At 39.2% G+C, this 21,166-nt stretch overlaps 1 protein-coding gene across 2 annotated transcripts in view; it reads left to right on the top strand.

Moving 5' to 3' along the window:
* Nucleotides 1-21,166, top strand: part of CFAP95 (cilia and flagella associated protein 95) — a 106,709-nt gene that overhangs the window by 17,010 nt on the left and 68,533 nt on the right. For both annotated transcript variants that reach the window (XM_042243364.2, XM_042243363.2), the window contains exon 2: nucleotides 10,023-10,131. In XM_042243364.2, coding sequence (XP_042099298.1) covers nucleotides 10,023-10,131 — 109 coding nt within the window. The remainder of the gene's footprint in view (nucleotides 1-10,022; nucleotides 10,132-21,166) is intronic.

Raw genomic sequence — 21,166 nt, 5'->3', positions numbered from 1 at the left:
TTATGGCAGAAAGTGAAGAAGAACTAAAGAGCCTCTTGATGAAAGTGAAAGAGGAGAGTGAAAAAGTTGGCTTAAAGCTCAACATTCAGAAAACGAAGATCATGGCATCTGGTCCCATCATTTCATGGGAAATAGATGGGGAAACAGTGGAAACAGTGGCTGACTTTATTTTTCTGGGCTCCAAAATCACTGCAGATGGTGACTGCAGCCATGAAATTAAAAGACGCTTACTTCTTGGAAGGAAAGTCATGATCAACCTAGACAGCATATTAAAAAGCAGAAACATTACTTTGCCAACAAAGGTCTGTCTAGTCAAAGCTATGGTTTTTCCAGTAGTCATGTATGGATGTGACAATTGGGCTATAAAGAAAGCTGAGTGCCAAAGAATTGATGCTTTTGAACTGTGAAGTTGGAGAAGACTCTTGAGAGTCCCTTGGACTACAAGGAGATCCAACCAGTCCATTCTAAAGAAGATCAGTCCTGGTGTTCATTGGAGGGACTGATGTTGAAGCTGAAACTCCAATACTTTGGCCACCTGATGCAGAGAGCTGACTCATTTGAAAAGACCTTGATGCTGGGAGAGATTGAGGGCAGGAGGAGAAGGGGATGACAGAAGATGAGATGGTTGGATGGCATCATCGACTCAATGGACATGGGTTTGAGTGGACTCCGGGAGTTGTTGATGGACAGGGAGATCTGGCGTGCTGTGGTTCATGGTGTTGCAAAGAGTTGGACATGACTGAGCGACTGAACTGAACTGTGTAGCTATGTTCATAATGAAAGACTGTTTTAGCTATAAATACTGTTTATGAAGAAAGGCTTTTTCATTTGTTTCAATATTAACAGAATGAATTGCTTTGAAATGAAAGAACCTTGTATTATCTACTCAATATACTTTGCTCATGGATTCGTAGAAAAATGCGTTAAAATGGTCCTTAAGCTCACATAATATAATCATTTCATGTTGCATGTTCATGCTCAGTCACTTCAGTTGTGTCAGACTTTGTGACCTTATGGACTGTAGCCCGCCAGTCTCCTCTATCCAAGGGATTCTCCCTGCCAGAATTATGGAGAGGGTTTCACGCTTGCCTCCACGGGCTCTTCCAAACCCAGATATTGAGCCATGTCTCTTGTGTCTCCTGCACTGGCGGGCAGATTCTTTACCACCAGCGTCATCTGGGAAATTCCATTTTATCCTACTATACAGTAATTAATTCAAGTTATCTAAGCCAGTAATTTTAAGACTGTAGGGATAGGAGTTTATGCAGGTAATCAAGCATTTGTTTCTAGTTTGCAGGGGCCAAATTAGTCTTCATGCCATTCATGCCAGTATACTATCAAAGTGTTCTTTGGATAACAGTAATTACCAATATATAACACACCTTATAGACTCGGTCTCTTTTTAGTCTTACTATTCTACCACCCTAAGTGTCTTTGGCCAGACAACATAAGCTGTTTCTGGAGGGGAGATGAAAGGAACCGTAAGAAGTATCTTTGAATCTGAAGATAATTGGGATTCAGTAGTCAAAAAACATTGGTTAACAAAATGTCCCAATCCTGATTTGACCAGGACAATGCTGGTTTTCACCACTCCCAGTGTACTTAGTACCTGATTTCCCTCTAACAGTGTCCCAGGTGGGATAATCAATTATAGTGTCACTCCATTTAATCCATGTTCCTCCAGCTCTTTTCAAAGTCATATTGAAGGAGGAAACAGAACAAGCTCCATCTTGAAAGCAGGACTCCATCTTGGGCTGGACTGTGGACTTTGAGCTATATGCTCAGTATCTATGGAAACAACATACCTACTGGAAAACCAGACCCCCTGAATGGAGGAGCTCTAGGGCTTGTACCTAGACTCTCCCTCGCCTAAAAGAATACCCTAATTATCTGTGTAACTGAATAGAATCATGAATTCTATTATGCTTATTGGGGTATGACCACAGGCCTGTTGATAATTGTCCACTGTTAACTACCTAGGCTTAAGACATATGAATCACAGGTTTAAGGCATACGAATCATAAATTAACTTTGATTGTATCTTTCTTTTCCCTTGTTTAGCCTAGTTTCAGAGAATTTGGGGAGGTGATTTTGAGCACCTTATATACACTTAGGGTATATAAGATTTTCACAAAAACTGTTCGGGATCCTTGGCTAAGTGGAGACTCTGTCTTGGGCCCGTCAGTGTAATAAACTTCACTCCACTATCTGCATTGTCCTTCTGAGTGAGTTTGTTTCCCAGAACGCGTGGCTACAAAAAATATGTTTGGCAGTTAATTATACTGACAACATTTAACATTTCAACTGTTAAGATAGACAGTCTCCCATGCTGTATTCCTTTTGTTTACTTCCTATCTTCTCCATGGGGCTTCCTGTTTCTAAAATTTCTTATAAAAATTTCACATTAATGATGGGTCTTATTTACATGCCATTCAATATACGCTGAGTGAGGAAAATGACCTCACTTATCTGTCTCCATCAAATATTTTTCTTTTTGGTGCAGTTTTTAGGTTTCAAATTCTGTGGCTTCATAGTTATAAATACACAAATCACACAGAGTATGAGACACATTGAAAAACAAAGTCTCTCTTCATAAGTCCTAAATGTCACCATTTCTCCCAAGGACATAAAATTTTCTTTATGACTCTTGCAAATATATCTAAAAGTCTTCATTTGTCAGTTTGAGAAATGTGTCACAACATAGCACTACCTTGGCATATAAATCACTTGCCTCTGAAATCTTTGAAGAGGATTGGCAAACATTTCTTTGTAGTCTGTGATTCTACTAGTTTTAATGCTTCTAATGTGCCAGGAAATATAGCTGAGTCTCTAGGGTAATTTTCTTGTAAAGTCCTAGATAGCAGTTGATTATAAAACCTAATAGAAAAGGTTGGCTCAGATTTACATCAGAAATACAATAGCTGACAGAGTAGTTGTGAACTACATTAATAGTTCTAAAATGTAAAATTAATATATTCTCCCATCTGGAGTCAACATTTTTAACATCTTTGAAATTCACGAAGAAAATGTGTTTCTTGTCAAGTAACCAGGAACCAGAATTCAGCTCGGATTTTCATTGTCAGATATTGTTCAGGTTCACACCCCCTTTGCAATCAGTGTTATGCATATGTATGCTGAGACTTTTCCCATTCAGCATGCAGATTTATAATTCCTCTGGAGACAAGTTTTTGTTGAAAAGAACTAGCATCTCTATATGCATAATCACTCCTTTTTTATGTGCATTTTTGTTGAGTGAGCTGGGATGCTCTTTATTTTTATGGACATGTTTGAAAGCCTTTGCATTCAGCATTTATATTAAGGTGACAGGAACAAAATGTAAGAAATTCAATTAATCAATCATTTAAGATTTAATGAGCATTTACAACATGTAAGTCTTCAGGCACTGAGATCACAAAAATGAGTTTAAAAAAAAAAAAAAGATCCCTGTGTCTAAGATGTTCTTAGTCTAATGAAAAGAAAGATTCATTAATGGATAATTGTTTCAAAACGTGAAAGGTGGAGAAGTGATAAAGATAATGGTCTGTTTGAAAAACCCCACTGCACTTCCCTCAGTTAGTCTTGAGACCACAGAAAGAAACCTTAGGGAGTAACTTGGTCTCCTCTCCTGCAAGAAGAATCCTGTGATCTAACCCAACCTTGTCCTTTTCTGAGAGCTGGACCACTATGGCTTAGGGCAGCCTGAGAGAATCTTCAGATCCTTGCCCCAAGTATGTTCTGGAGTTGAGTTTGTTTAGTCCTGTAACTCAGTTGGGAATTTATATGTGTTCAGTCGACTGGGGCTTACAGATTTGATTTGATGTGAAATCATCCAGCTCTTATGGTAGGAAATCCAAGCTCCCAAAGGACCCCCGAAACAAATCCAGAAAGTGTTTTTCTCAAAGTTTTACTTGGGACTATGTTAGACTGGAGGAGACAGGAAATACAGGATCTAGAGCATTCAGGTAATTGTAGAATTGGTAGTGGAATATTTTCTACAATGGAACCTACTTGTGCTATCTTTGCCTTACTAGATTCAATTGACCTTAATCCTCTCTGAATCAGTCCAAGTGGCATTTTTGACATTAGGGTCATCATTCCAAGCAAGCTCCTTTTTATACAGTTGGCAGCTCTGATCCTGTCTTGTCAGCCCTTTCCTCATTTGTGATTCTGTTCATATTCATACTGTTTCTCCCACAGTAGGGTAGAGAAAGCAAATTTCCTTTTCTGTAAATAAGGATGTCTTACATAAAGATTTCTCATATAAAAAAATAGCCACAGCTTAGCTTTGGGCTTGACAGAGCAGAAGCAAGGCTGACTGTCAAAGAGTATTCTGGCCCTGCTGGCAGGAGGTCAGGAGGTCCTAGAAGCGCTCCTCCCAGCAAGAATGTTAGTCTGTATCTGCACACCTGACATCAAAAGCGCAGCTCTTCCTTCAGTGAACAACACAGAATACCTGTATCAAGCTGCTTTAGCCTTGAACTGACTTCTGCTGTCAAATTCATGTCTGGAGAAAACTAACATCTGCAGATCCAGTCTGTAGACTATACCAGGGCTGGTCAATAATGACCTTTATACTAATCCAAGGTGATGTGCAAACTATAAAGACAATGTAGCAAGTTTTTCACATAGCTAAATTTATTCAATTTAAAGGATTTTAAGATTGATTTTATTTATCTTTGCTGTTGGAAGCCTTCTTATTAAAGGTGATGGATAGTTATTTTATTTTTAATGTTCCTGTTAAGAGAAAGTGTTGGCAATTTTTGTTGGTTTTACAAATTTGGGGGTAAAGATTTTCTGCTCCATGAAATGCTGAGGTTTGGGGACCACTGACCTTATGGCAGAAAGTGAAGAAGAACTAAAGAGCCTCTTGATGAAAGTGAAAGAGGAGAGTGAAAAGTTGACTTAAAACTCAACATTCAGAAAACTAAGATCATGGCATCTGGTCCCATCACTTCATGGCAAATAGATGGGGAAACAGTGGAAACAGTGACAGACTTTATTTTGGGAAGGGGGGTGCTCCAAAATCACTGCAGTTAGTGACTGCAGCCATGAAATTAAAAGACGCTTGCTCCTTGGAAGAAAAGCTATGACCAACATAGACAGCATATTAAAAAGCAGAGACATTACTTTGCCCACAAAGGTCTGTCTAGTCAAGGCTATGGTTTTCCAGTAGGCATGTATGGATGTAAGAGCTGGATTATAAAGAAGGCTGTGTACCAGAGAATTAACGCTTTTGAACTGTGGTATTAGAAAAGACTCTTGAGAGTCCCTTGGACTACAAGGAGATCCAACCAGTCCATCCTGAAGGAGATCATTCCTGGGTGTTCATTGGAGGGACTGATGTTGAAGCTGAAACTCCAATTAGCCGCCTGATGTGAAGAGCTGACTCATTTGAAAAGATCCTGATGCTGGGAAAGATTGAGGGCAGGAGGAGAGGGGATGACAGAGGATGAAATGGTTGGATGGCATCACCAACTCAATGGACATGAGTTTGAGTAAACTCTAGGAGTTGACTACAGATAGGGAGACCTGGCATTCTGCAGTCCATGGGGTTGCAAAGAGTTGGACATGACTGAGCAACTGAACTGACTGACCTAAGAATCTGGTATACAGTCATTCTCTAGCTCTTTCTCAACCTTGGTACTTTGACACTTTGGATCAGATAGTACTTTATTGTGTGGGTTGTCCTGTGCACCATAGGATATTTAGCGGAGCATTGCTAGCCTCTTTCCACTAAATGCCAATAGCAAACCACTCCACCCAGATGCAACAATTAAAAATGTCTCAGGTAGGTTTTAATGGTATAGGTGGGGACTATGATCAAAAAGTTTGAAAGTTACTGCTCTACAGACATTGTAAATTTTATTTCACTATATTCATTATTTTCTCATAAAGAATTTTTATTGCAATAAATGAGAAGTCATGGCAACCATAAATAAATTCAGGTAGCGGGTGAAATAAGGCTATATAAAATATATGTATACGTATAGACATATATATGTCTATGTATATAATACTTTGATTATGCATATTTATATGTATTACAAAGATGCTATAAAGCTTAATTGATATTGACAAAGTATTTAAAAATCCCCAACAAAGCATATTGTAGATAGATATAATGTTATTACCCATAATAACATTTGCATTTTTATGTCACTTTTCACTTGAGACTCTCATTCAATTGATTTGTGTCCTTAATGTATGATTCCCAGTTCATCTTGGGGAAACTGAGGTGCAAGTCAATGTTCAACTGACATGATAAAATCAGGAATAATTAGGCCTCCCTTATCCTTCATAATACCCTAATCATTTTTACTGTTATTATATGTGGCAAATAAGCCCCCATGTGTACATTTAGTATTATAATAAGTTTATTTTTATTGTTAATTTTACATTTTGCATATTTTATATTTTACATTTTTGAACACATATGTTTATTTTTGCTGGGTTGGCAGCATCTAGGAAATAGGGGCAGGTCTTCAGCTGTGCATCTCTCAGAACCTGCTGGCTCTGAGCACATCATTTGTGGGCAGCCAGAAGACTTTATGGAATGCCAATTGCATTCGCTTAGTTCTCCAAAGTTTCACTATAGATTGATGTTTTAATGCTGGGCTTTTGATTGTTGTCTGAGATTGTGGTAAGAAAAGGAATGTTTCTGTAATTTGGGTAATAATCTAGTTATAGTACAACTTAAAATACATGGTGGGATAATCAAGGCTGCATTCTGACTTTCATGGACACCATCTTTGCCTTCATGGGTCCCTTCCTCCATTAAAAAAGTTTTAAATGATAGTTTATGATTGCTTTGGTATAAAGATGTATAATTGTTCAAGCTTGATTATATTCTTTTTTACTGATTTAAAAGTGATTAAAACACTTTCCTCGGCCCCTAAAAGTTTCCCAGGCCCTGGACACTGGCCTGTGTGTGTGTGCTCAGTCACTCATTCATGTCCAACTCTCTGTAGCCCCATGGATTGTAGCCTGCCAGGCTTCTCTGTCTGTGGGGTTTTCCAGGCAAGAATATTGGAGTGGGTGGCCATTCCATACTCCAGAGGATCTTCCCAACCCAGGGATCCAATATTGCCTAAGATAGAGATGGACCCTGGAAATAATACATTGAAATATTACTTGGTGTTTTGGCCTTTCATTCCTGTGTTCCTAGGGAGGTATTCTGGTTTTATTGCCTCAGGGAAGAATGACCCAGCAGGCAACAAAAGAGCCAAATTCTTGGCTTTGAGGTTCAAAACCTTAGGTCTTGGGATAGCACTGTAGATTTGGAAGAATAAATGAAGATCTGAGCTATTCTGTCCCTTAGTAGATGAAGAGTTCATGCACCGAAGATGAAAGAGGCCAGAGAAATTGAGAATATGTGGATTTGTCTGGGATCCCAAACTTGGATTAAAACTTTGGAAATCCTAGAGTAGATGGGACCTATCACTACCTAATATTTTACTCCCAGAGTAATGTTTCCAGACCTGTTGATGTGTGGGGCTCTGATGTGTCTCCCAAGCCCAGTGTGGTGGAGACATTAAACAAGCGCCTTCTTGGTGGGCCAGGCAAACAACTCAGGGATGGCATCTGGGTTTTTTAGTTAGAGAAGGACACAAAAAGGTTTTTGGTGGTTTGGATAGTGGCAGGCTTCCCTGGTGGCTCAGATGGGAAATGTCTGCTTGCAATGCAGGAGACCTGAGTTCACTCCGTGAGTTGGGAAGATCCCCTGGAGTAGGAAATGGCAACCCACTCCAGTACTCTTGCCTGGAAAATCCCATGTACAGAGGAGCCTGGTAGGCTACATTCCATGGGGTCGCAAAGGGTTGGACACGACTGAGCTACTTCACTTTCACCCTTCTGGCAAAGTGCCAGTCTGCGTAGACTGTGTGGCAGGACGAGGTAGGCAGAGCAGAGCTCTGCATGGATCCATAATGGAAGAACACTGGAGAATGAGGATGTTTCCATGGGTTCTAACGATGCCAACAAAGATGGATTCTTGGTATTGTGGTACCACACGAACTCTTTAGAGTTGGATGAGAACCAGAATCGACTGAGATTAGTTTTTTTTCACCTGAAATTATGAGCACTTGGGAAAGAAATTAAGTACAATAATGGAAAAATTAAGTTACAAATTTTGTACCTTAGAATTTTTTGAAGCCAGATTAGTATTCACTATATGTAGGTTTATATGGGTTCTTTACATTATTTGCAGGACCTTCCACCTTTATTTTTTTTCCTTTAACTCTTCTAAAAATCTTAAAATGTATTGGTATAATTTCTATCCTCATTTTACACATAGGAAAAAAGGGCACAGAAAAGTTACGTGACTTTCCCAAGGTCACACAGCTAGCATTTTGCTGAGCAGTGACTCAAGCCCATGATCCCATTCACTCTACCATTCCTGTTTTGTGGGGTTTATTTTTGGGAGGGGGATTAATTATTTTTATCTATGCTGGGTCTTCACTGCTGTGTGCAGACTTTCTCTAGTTGCAGTGAGCTAGGACTATTCTCCAACTGTGGTGCACAAGCTTCTCATTACATGGGCTTCTCTTGTGCAGCATGAGCTCTAGAGTGCTCGGGCTTCAATAGTTATGGTGCACAGGCTCAGCTGCCCTGCAGCATGTGGTATCCTAGTTCTTAGACCTGGGATCGAACCCATGTCCCCTGTGTTGGCAGGCAGATTCTTAACCACTGGACCACCAGGGAAGCCCCCTACTCCTGGTTCCTAATGTCCAAAATTCACCTAAAGAACTTCAGTGAGAGCTTTCTCTCAGGCTCTCAAAAATGGTATTGGTACTAAAATGCTGTTAGTGTTTTGCAGTTAATGCTGAGATGTGAGGAGGGCTGAGGGCTCATCTGCTGGAGCTCTGCTAACATGCCCTGGGCTCCCTCTCTGCTGTGTTCTATGCAGAGCTCTGCTTCCATGAGTGATGGTGGGGAGGTAAGGGTATAATCTGAATACAGTACAGGGCCCCAGCACCAATGCAGTGGGATGAGATGGGGTGGTCAGGTCCTAGGCTGGGTGCCCCACCCAGGTTAGTCAATGCTGTTCTGCTTCTACAGTCCTGTGCCCACACTAAACAACATTGTAGATTTTTTCTTGTTTAATTGCCCACCCCCTTCCAGACTATGAGCAACTGAAGGCAGTAATTACACCACATTTTCTCCCCATTTGTATCTCCTGCACCTAACAGAATGCCTGGCATGTAATAGGTATTTAAAATATTTGCTGAATGAATGAGCAGATTAGGTGGATGGATGGATAATAAGTTCCTGGGTACCTCAGTGTCCCTCACATAGTCCTAGTTCCATATCTCTTGATAGAAAAGCAAGCCTCTTTTGATGGGTGTTTGGGTTCAGTTTCCTTTATCTCACTTGAGAAAGCTTTGTGAAAATAGCTCCTTCTGTTGTGGGCCACTTCACCTCCTCTTTCCTTCCTTATTCCCAAACCTTTCTTTTATTATTATTTTCCACCACTGTTTTAGTCAAAATGTTCAGAATACTTTTCCTCTTTCATCTACATGTTTTAAGAACTGTTATGTTTAACTGTTAACTTCCTTTAAACCCTCTTTAGAAGCAGAGACCACATGTTATAAATCCATATGAGTAAATATTTTACTGTCTCTTGTTTTGAGAAGAATTGTAATTAAATTTCATGGTAGAACAATTTCTAAAGTGGTAAGCTGCCTTTCTAAGATATTACCTTGTCTTGTTTTAATTCTTACTTTCAGTAACTAATTTACATTATTAAATAAGATTCACTTCACTGGAGTCACTGAATAATCACTGTGTTGGATAAGTGTTGTTTTATGACATTAGTTTTATTACATATGCTAAATTGTTTTTAGGAAGTAGTCTCAGTATTACCTGAAAAGAGACAGGCAATATATGTCCCAAGTCCAGTAAATTTATCATTAGAACAATATCACAAATATGGTAAACTTTTACTGCATTATTTTTAAAATATTTAAATGCAATACATGATAAATAAGCTTTGTCCTTTAACAGATTCTATTTTTTCTCTTAAGGCACCGTGACAGAGAAACTTATCCCAAAGATTATGATATAGAGGGTCCTGAAGAAGTGAAAAAACTATGTAATTCAACATATCGTCGACTTGGAACCAGTGAACCCCTAGTAAGTAGTAACCACTAATTTCTCTAAGTTTAAATCTTCCTCCTAGTGAAACATGAAAAAGTAGAGGGAGGAACACTTTCTCAGGGCTCCTCTTAGTTGTGTTAGTTACTTAGGCAGGTGGCTTAGCCACTGTTTGCCTCAGTGACCTTACCTATAAGATGGGAACTCTTCATAAGTTTACTGGGTAAATAAAGCAAATAAAGTGCTTAACTCAGTGCCTGGCACATAGCAAGTGCTCAGGAAATTATTACTGCTATTGTGATACCTTGCTAGATGTCTCCTCTAACCTTCATCATCACCCTATGAAGTAGGTATTATTATCTCTATTTTATAAATGCAGAGAAACTCCTAGACATTAAATGACTTACTCAAAGTCACCCAGCCAGGGACTGAAAGAGTGAGAGTTTGAACCCATTTCTTTGATTTTATATCTTTTGTATTTAAGATGACAGAGTTGTAAGTAATTTAAACATGCTATTATTTCTTATAACATCTGTATAATCAAGTTACTAAAGGAGGATTCATTGTATAAGTACTTTCTGTTTGAATTGTTGCGGATGGATTACTCCATTGTTATTTGGGTGTTTTTTTGTTTGTTTGTTTCTTTCTTTCTTTAAAAGATAATTTTGTTTATTTATTTATTAGCTGTACTGGGTTTTTTTTCCTATTTTATTTTATTTATAATTTATTTTTTAATTGAAGGATAATTGCTTTATAGAATTTTGCTGTTTTCTGTCAAACCTCAACATGAATCAGCCATAGGTATACATATATCCCCTCAGTTTTGAACCTCCCTCCCACCTGGCTCCCCATCCCATCCCTCTAGGTTGATACAGAGCCCTGTTTGAGTTTCCTGAGCCATACAGCAAATTTCCGTTGGCTATTTATTTTACATGTGGTAATGTAAGTTTTCATGTTACTCTTTCCATACATCTCACCCTCTCTTCCCCTCTCCCCATGTCCATCAGTCTATTCTCTATGTCTGTTTCTCCATTCCTGCCCTGTAAATAAATTCTTCAGAACCACTTTTCTAGATTCCGTAAACGTGTGTTAGAATATGATATTTATCTTCCTCTTTCTGACTCACTTCACTCTGTATAATAGGTTCTAGGTTCATCGACCTCATCAGAACTGACTCAAATGAGTTCCTTTTTATGGCTGAGTAATATTCCATTGTGTATATGTACAACAATTTTTTTATCCATTCATCTGTTGATGGGCATCTAGGTTGCTTCCAAGTTCTAGCTATTGTAAATAGTGCTGCAATGAACAGTGGGATACATGTGTCTTTTACAATCCTGGTTTCCTCAAGTATATGCCTAGGAGTGGGTTTGCTAGGTCATATGCTGGTTTTATTCCTAGTTTTTTAAGGAATCTCCATACTGTCTTCCATAGTGGCTGTATCAATTTACATTCCCACCAACAAACAGTGCAAGAGCATTCCCTTTTCTCCACCCCCTCTCCAGCATTTATTGTTTGTAGACTTTTTGATGATGGCCATTCTGACTGGTGTGAGGTAATATCTCATTGTGGTTTTGATTTGCATTTCTCTAGTAATGAGTGATGTTGAGCATCTTTTCATGTGTTTGTTAGCCATCTGTATGTCTTCTTTGGAGAAATGTCTGTTTAGGTCTTTTTCCCACTTTTTGACTGGATTGTTTGTTTTTCTGGTATTGAGTTGTATGAGCTGCTGTGTGTTTTGGAAATTAATCCTTTGTCAGTTTTTTCATTTGCCATTATTTTCTCCCATTCCAAGGGTTGTCTTTTCACCTTGATTATAGTTTCCTCTGCTGTGCAAAAGCTTTTAAGTTTAATCAGGTCTCACTGTTTACTTTTGTTTTTATTTACGTTATTCTAAGTGGGTCATAGAGGATCTTGCTTTGATTTATGTCATCGAGTGTTCTGCCTATGTTTTCCTCTTAGAGTTTTATAGTTTCTGGTCTTACATTTAGGTCCTTAATCTATTTTGAGTTTATCTTTGTGTATGGTGTTAGGAAGTGTTCTAATTTCATTCTTTTACATGTAGCTGTCCAGTTTTCCCAGCACCATTTATTAAAGAGGCTGTCTTTGCCCCATTGTATATTCGTGCCTCCTTTGTCAAAAATAAGGTACCCATAAGTGCATGGGTTTATTTCTGGGCTTTCTATCTTATTCCATTGGTCTATATTTCTGTTTTTGTGCTAGTACCATACTGTCTTGATGACTGTAGCTTTGCAGTATAATCTGATGTTAGGAAATTTGATTCCTCCAGCTCCATTCTTCTTTCTCAAACTATTTAGGTGTTTGCTCAATCAGTGTGAGGCAGGAGCCTCCCAAATTCTGTCCTACAGTGTCAAGAGATTTGGGACTAGCTGACGGCTCAGTTCAACTTCTTAGTTTGGCCTTGGGGCCTGAAGAGTTGGTAATTTCACAGACATCTGGGTTTGGATCACATTCTTCCCCTCAAAGGCTGGGCTACTTTAAAAAACAGTAAGCCTAGAAAGATCCATAATTCTACCATTGAGAATGGCTCTAGAAAATTCTCTGTTCTGCAAGATGATGGGAGTAAATTAGCTTAGCAGAACCTATGCTGTTCCCCATTCCTTTTATAGTTATCATAGGCAGAGAATAATAAACATAGCCTGAAAATGGGAATTTATTATAAAGATGCAGCTGCCTGGATATGGAACAAGGACACTTGTTGGAACCAAGACAGCTCTAAAGTAAGTCATCTCTCTCCCTCCCTCTCTCTTCCTCTCCCCCTCTCTGTTTTCTCTCTATCTGATACACACACACTCTCTCAGTGTCTCTATTTCTCTCTGCTTTGTCCTCCTTTAGTCCCACAGCTTAAATCTCAGGGGCATTCTGTCAGTTTCCCCAGTTTCTACCCTGCCCTCTTGCCTTTGCATAAGGCTGCCTAATTGGTCATTAGCCAGCACATGGATGGAGCTCTTGAGTATAATGCCCAACTCAGAAAATAACCACCCCTTCCCACTTCTCCAAACCCAGCTTACCCTTGCTTTCTTAAGCATGGTGAGGATGAAAACAAGGCGGACAATGCAGGCATTGTCTGGCATGCACTTAGCATCTTTGACCCTTAAAAGCATTTATTTTTGATTCCTAAATGAAAATGCTCTTGGTCTCTAGATTGTGGGAGGGAGTGAGATGAAGTGAAATATAAGGAGTAGGAACCTCAAACATTCATTCCTTATATTCCATGCATTGTAGCAGTTAAATCTCAGGTTTAATAGAGAATGTATAAATGAAATAATATTTACCCTCTTTATGACTTTCATTCATAGTCATTGAAACCTTGTCCTACCAGGTTTCCAGTGTGTGTTAGATAGGAATGTTACTGAAATGAACTTGGATCCACTTCCCAACCTGCAGCAAAGCCAAAATTCAGTTTAAAAATAGAGACAGGATTTTGTAAAAGGTGTGCTATAAGTCTCATCTGCAAAACTAAGGTACAAATGTGAGGCTCTGGTAATCTATCTAAAGTAGCAGAGCAGCAAGAAGGGAATTAGCTACATATTCATCAGTGGTGGGACAAAGATAAGTGAATAATCAGGCCCAGATTTGGCTTTGGGAGATGAGATATGGGCCATGTAGAAGAGAAAGATGACAGAGAGCCATTTTAGTGCCTGCCCAAGAGCACCTCATGTAGGAATGGGAGAGGGATTGACTGTATTCCCATGAGCTGAGCCAGGAGATCGAAGTGCAGAGATTGGCATCTTGTATCATGAAACGCACCACTGAATGTTCCCAGAAGGGTTCTCAGCTTCTATTAGAACACCTCAAGAAAGTCAGTTTTGAACATCCTTCAGTGCCAGAGAGGGTCAGACACCGGCAAACCCAGAGAAAGCCAAAACAAGAGTGCATGTCCACTTTTCCTGAGCTTGCTTCTCCTTCCTCATGTCTTCTCACACTCAAACCCTCAAGGAGCCAGAAGGAGTTGGGGTGTAGGGAAGAATTCCAAGGGGACAATTGGGAAGAAGCCAGCTGAAGTAGACCAGACTGGCACACATGCTTCTTGAGAACCTTTCATTTTAAGTGAAATTTTGGCTGGTACATGGGACTGGCGTTTTACTCACTCAGTAAAACTGTTCTTGGAACAGAAGTAGTCAAAAGGTTTTTATAATATCTGAGTGACTGGAAAAGTCCTGAAGCCTGTCCTATATTTCAGCTAAGAGCATAAAAGGAATTATCCCTTCCAAGTAACTATGGATGGACAGCAATGAAAGAAGAATAGATTTGTTTTCTGGTTGTACCTACTTACAAGACCTACTTGTTCAATGAGCCAGTTGCCCATTTGTATATAAAATAGAAGTCTATTCACATCATCCCTCTCCATCCCCTTCCCTTACTTTAATTTTCTTCATGGCGCTTCAATGACTGGACATATTTAAGACTTGTTAGCTATTAATTGTCTGTCTCTCCCTACTAGAATACAAGCTTTATGGGAGAACAGATGTTGGTCTTTTTGTTCTCTGCTATATCTCCATTTCCTCTAATGGTGTCTGGCACATAGTGTGTGTGTGTGTGTGTGTTTGTGTGTGTGTGTTAGTCACTCAGTCATGTCTGAATCTTTGTGACCCATAGACTGTAGCCTGCCAGGCCATGGGATTCTCCAGGCAAGAATACTGGAGTGGGTTGCCATTCCCTTCTCCAGGGCTGGCACATAGTAGGTACACAATAAATATTTATGGAAGGAGGATAGAAAGGAAGACTGTATTCCACAAACATATATTAAGTTCCTATTATTTTGTTAAGTGCCAGGATAAGAAATGTTGTGCCAAGTTATCATGAAGAGTGCTAGGGTAAGAAACATAATTCAAAGCAAGGTCACTCTACATTAGGAACTCACAGGCTTTTGGTGGGTAATGGGTGCATGCAACCAGAGTGGTGGTATGTATGATGGATAATATGACAAGAAGGTCAGGATGCTGTGCAGGGCACTTGAACTGAGGTAAGTTAAGGAGAGGGTCAAGGATGGCTTCCTAGGGAATTCCCTAGTGGTCCAGTGGTCAGGACTCAGTGCTTTCACTGCCGAGAAACCTGGGTTCACTCCCTGATTGGACACTAAGATCTCGCAAGCTGTGTGGTGGTGTGGCCAAAGAAAAGTATGGCTTCCCAGTAGAGGTGACCACCTGAAGCTCCTGGGCTGAATATTTAAAGGAACTATCTGTCGGTGGAATCTGGAAAAATACTACCCAAGTTTCAGTGGTAGCATAGTTGAATTCCTACCCCAGTGACCCCTCTGGCTTCAGGAAGCTGAGTGGAGCCATGGATTCATAGGGGAGCAGTCATTCAAACCACTGGAATTTCTGGTTGTGTTAATAGTAGTCTAAGTGATTATGGGAAGTAGTATTTTATTTTAATTATAATAGTTTGTGTTATTTTATTTGGACTTCATTGAGGTATTACTTAGCTATAACAGAGTGAGTTCCATGCAAAGTAAATGATCAAGAGTACATCTATCATTGTTTCTTCATTTGTTAAATCCCTCACCCAAGGACTTCATGGCAGATTATGACCCCCTGTTATAATCACTTATGTAAGACCACTTCTAAGGAACTCACAGGAAGTTGCACATTGAATCCCATAAACTCAGAGGGATTAAATACAGAGTAAATTTGATGTTGTGTCACAGAAGATAAGAAATGTCAGATAGAAAGGAACAAAGAGAAACTTGAGTAATTTTATTAAGCAGATTTTTCTTATACAGCTAATGGATCAATGCCAAGGCATTTTTGGAACAGGATAAAACTGATGAGCAAATTAGGCTAATATTAGATTAGTATTAACAACATCACAGTCATTTTGGGCTTAAAATGGCAAATAAATGAATAGGACAAAAGTGTGCTAACATTCATTTTATGAACAGATGAATACTAAGTAGGTCTCAAATACGAGCTGTTTTGGTAGATGAAAATACAACATTTAAAAATTAAAGACTCTAAAAGGGATATAATTATAATGGATTTGAGGAATTAAATTGTCATTTACTTATTGGTTCAGGTATTTTCTTTTATTGACATAGTAGAATAGTATTTTGAGCACTACAATCTGACAGATGCTTCCTGCATTCAGATCTAAGTACTACCTGAAAAACGCATATGGATCAAATCTTTTATAAATGGAATAATTTTAAATGTCAGTGAAAGAGATCCACTTAAACCAGGGAGAAGGAAGATGTTTGGAAGGTAGTGGACTGTTTAGTCAGGGCCCTCTCTTGCTTTCTATCTCCATCATCTCTGAATTTGAAGTTGATGCCACAGGTTCCAGCATGCTCTCCTGGATTTTGGCTTTTCCTATGTCAGTACAATTGCATCTGACTTTCCTGTTTCAGGAATTCTGTATAAGTTTTGGCCAACTCGACCGTACTTTCCTTGTCTTATGCTTCAGCTATGGGCTTGGGAATTCTGTCAAGTATCATTTCTTGGCACTTGGAATGTGAATGAAAGGAGGTATCTGCTACTTTGATCCAGTTACTCTCCTTTGTGACTCTTTTTCTGTGTCAATAGTCATGTCACATATCTTCCCAGGTGGCTCAGAGGTAAAGAATCTGCCTGCCAGTGCAGGCAGCCCAAGAGATGTGGGTTTGATCCTTGGATAGGGAAGATCCCCCTGGAGTAGGAAATGGCAACCCGCTCCAGTATTCTTACCTAAAAAATTCCATGGACAGAGGAGCCTTGTGGACTGCAGCCTATGGGGCCTGCAAAGAGTCAGACACGACTGAGCGATTGAGCACAGTCGTGCCCTAATTTAACTTCTAGAGAAACTAGCTTTTAATATTTCATATGTGTCAATTTGCTTGCGTGCATGCGTGTGTTCTAAGTTGATTCAGTCCTTCAGTATGAGTTAGAGGAGCATGCTTTCAGGGAACCCTATAAGGAACCCAAAAAGAAATGCCTGTTGGGCATCATTTAAAATGAATCTTGCTGAGAGAGATTCTTCCAGGGGGTAAGTCTTCCTCAGCACAAATAGGCTGGTTACACTCAAATGTGAAACTTGAGGGGAAGTCCTAAGTGACCTACTCATTTCCTGTAGCCATTACCCAGATTATACACCTACTGGCTTTTCTTAAATGTAGCCATACTGGAAGAGTTCATTTTGGAAGATTAGAAATAGAGACTTAAAAAATTGATACTCAGGAAAATGGGGAATAATAATGATATTATGACGTGTACTTCCTGTATACATATTAGATATTTTTTATATTAATATTTTACTCAAGCTAGATTTTATTATGCAAATTAAATGGAAATTTTAATGATTATCCTGTAAGCTTGTGCTATGATAACTGCACATACCAAATTGCCGATCTCCAGTTTGTGATACATATATATAAAGCCCCAAAGACTTTTAAACATATGAAGTGTTTTTATAAATTATCCACCTTTATGTCAGGTTATGAACATTTCTAGACCACAGTGATTTTTCACATTAAGATGGTGTAGGATTAGGTTTGCCTACACACAACAGAAACCAAAAATCAACAGTGGCTGTTCACATAAGGTTTTATTCTTTTATATAAAAGATCGATGGCACCAAGCAGCCCCCGGTGTTGAGCCGTGGGTATAAGGGCTTGGGGTTGGGTGTGCTGTGCCCCACCTTCAGTACAGAGCAGAGACAGCAGGTGTTTCTGTGGGGTCACGTTGGTGGGTGGCAGAGGAACTTAAATATCTGGCCTTGGTTCAGAAACCTAATAGATTGTCAGACAAAAGGAAGCACTTGAAGTAAGAAGCTTCCTGTAAAGCTTCATAGGTAGAGTTTATATTTAAGCACCAATGTACATTTTGAAACCTTCTTTCAGGGGTGGGAGTAAAAGGGGAAGAAAGGGGTGGGGATGGGTGAAGAGGTAGATGAAAGCTTTAATTTAAAAAGAAAGTTCAATGAAAGGAAATTCTTTTGATTAAATATATTTTATTTAGGTGTTTTTGGACCATATTATTAAATTAATTGTTAAGCTGCAGTCGAGTTGTGGAAGTGAGAGTTTTGATAAGCCTTGTATGGACCGCATTGTGAATCACTCGCCAGTTGTATTTTATGGAGCTTATTTTATGATTTAAAAGACTGTACTATATAAAGGAGGTATGTTACCTTCTCCTTATTTGTATGTTTACCATATACTTTGATATTTGAAATGTTCTGTACTGGAAAGGCCACTTATATTTCTAGAAAAGATAGGATTTTATGCAACCTTTTTTCTTTGAATTAACAGCAATAAAAAAAATGAAAAATGAAAAAAAAAGTCTAGAGGATAACAGGCCAGGAGTGATATGAAAGTTTGATAAATTGTCAGACACCTACTTCTTCTTGCTTTCTGCTCTGCCATCCCTTACAAAAGGCCCAATATGGCTGCTGGAAATCTGCCATTATGTCCACATTCCATGCCATAAAAAGAGAAATAGAAGCTGGAGGTTGTATATATTAATTCCATTATGCCTTATTGTCCAGAACCAGTCACTGGTCATTTCTAAGTATAAGGGAAGCTAGAAATGTAGTCTGAAACCTCATGGGCCCAACTAAAATTTGAGGATTTTATTATTGATGAATAACAGAATGGGAAGTCTAATATTGGAGGATACTATTTACCTCTGATATGGGAGACACAGAGGGTAAGTGTGGGCTCTGCTGACAGATTGCTTCTCATCGATTCTTGGCTCCAGCACCTACTAGGTAGTAACTTTGGTCAAGAGTTTACAATTTTCTGTTTCTTTATTTCCTTGGGTAAAAAGTGGGAATAGAGTTTTCATGAGCATTTAATGTGAAGACATTTAGAATGGTGTCTGGTCAATGTGATATTGTTATTGCCATTATTCCATGGTTGATTGCAATTCACTAAGCTACATCCATGAATCAAGGCAAATTGCAAGTGGTCAAACAAGAGATAGCAAGAGTGAACGTCGACATTCTAGGAATCAGCAAACTAAAATGGATGGGAATGGGTGAATTTAACTCAGATGACCATTATATCTACTACTGCAGGCAGGAATCCCTCAGAAGAAATGGAGTAGCCATCATGATCAAAAAAAGAGGCCAAAATGCAGTATTTGGATGCAATCTCAAAAATGACAGAATGATCTCTGTTTGTCTCCAAGGCAAACCATTCAGTATCACAGTAATCCAAGTCTATGTCCCAACCAGTAATGCTGAAGAAGCTGAAGTTGAACGGTTCTATGAAGACCTACAAGACCTTTTAGAACTAACACTCAAAAGAGATGTCCTTTTCATTATAGGGGACTGGAATGCAAAAGTACGAAGTCAAGAAACACCTGGAGTAACAGGCAAATTTGGCCTTGGAATGCAGAATGAAGCAGGGCAAAGATAATAGAGTTTTGCCAAGAAAATGCACTGGTCATAGCAAACACTCTCTTCCAACAACACAAGAGAAGACTCTACACATGGACATCACCAGATGGTCAACACCGAAATCAGATTGATTATATTCTTTGCAGCCAAAGATGGAGAAGCTCTATACAGTCAACAAAAACAAGACCAGGAGCTGACTGTGACTCAGATCATGAATTCCTTATTGCCAAATTCAGACTTAAATTGAAGAAAGTAGGGAAAACCGTAAGGCCATTCAGGTATGACCTAAATCAAATCCCTTATGATTATACAGTGGAAGTGACAAATAGATTTAAGGGACTAGATCTGATAGATAGAGTGCTGGATGAACTTTGGAATGAGGTTTGTGACATTGTACAGCAGACAGGGATCAAGACCATCCCCATGGAAAAGAAATCCAAAAAAGCAAAATGGCTGTCTGGGAGGCCTTACAAATAGCTGTGAAAAGAAGAGAAGTGAAAAGCAAAGGAGAAAAGGAAAGATTTAAGCATCTGAATGCAGAGTTCCAAAGAATAGGAAGAAGAGATAAGAAAGCCTTCCTCAGCAATCAATGCAAAGAAATAGAGGAAAAGAACAGAATGGGAAAGACTAGAGATCTCTTCAAGAAAATTAGAGATACCAAGGGAACATTTCATGCCAAGATGGGCTTGATAAAGGACAGAAATGGTATAGACCTAACAGAAGCAGAAGATATTAAGAAGAGGTGGCAAGAATACACAGAAGAACTATACAAAAACGATCTTCAAGACCAAGATAATCATGATGGTGTGATCACTCATCTAGAGCCAGACATCCTGGAATGTGAACTCAAGTGGGCCTTAGAAAGCATCACTATGAACAAACCTAGTGGAGGTGATGGAATTCCAGTTGAACTATTTCAAATCCTGAAAGATGATGCTGTGAAAGTGTTGCACTCAATATGCCAGCAAATTTGGAAAATTCAGCAGTGGCCACAGGACTGGAAAAGGTCAGTTTTCATTCCAATCTCAAGGAAAGGCAATGCCAAAGAATGCTCAAACTACCACACAATTGCACTCATCTCACATTCTAGTAAAGTAATGCTCAAAATTCTCCAAGTCAGGCTTCAGCAATACGTGAGCTGTGAACTTCCAGATGTTTTTAGAAAGGCAGAAGAACCAGAGATCAAATTGCCAACAGCCATTGGATCATGGGAAAAGCAAGAGAGTTCCAGAAAAACATCTATTTCTGCTTTATTGACTATGCCAAAGCCTTTGACTGTGTGGATCACAATAAAATGTGGAAAATTCTGAGATGGGAATACCAGACCACCTGACCTGCATCTTGAGAAATCTGTATGCAGGTCAGGAAGAAACAATTAGAACTGGACATGGAACAACAGACTGGTTCCAAACAGGAAAAGGAGTACGTCAAGGCTGTATATTGTCACCCTGCTTATTTAACTTCTATGCAGAGTACATCATGGGAAACGCTGGGCTGGAAGAAGCACAAGCTGGAATCAAGATTGCTGGGAGAAATATCAATAACCTCAGATATGCAGATGACGACACCCTTATGGCAGAAAGTGAAGAGAAACTAAAAAGCCTCTTCATGAAAGTGAAAGAGGAGAGTGAAAAAGTTGGCTTAAGCTCAACATTCAGAAAACTAAGATCATGGCATCTGGTCCCATCACTTCATGGCAAATAGATGGGAAACAGTGGAAACAATGTCAGACTTTATT

This window comes from Ovis aries, chromosome 2 (genome assembly GCF_016772045.2).
Source record: "Ovis aries strain OAR_USU_Benz2616 breed Rambouillet chromosome 2, ARS-UI_Ramb_v3.0, whole genome shotgun sequence".
Taxonomy (NCBI): Eukaryota; Metazoa; Chordata; class Mammalia; order Artiodactyla; family Bovidae; genus Ovis; species Ovis aries.
The sequence above is the reverse complement of the archived record's forward strand: the minus strand, read 5'-3'. Positions and strand labels throughout refer to the sequence as shown.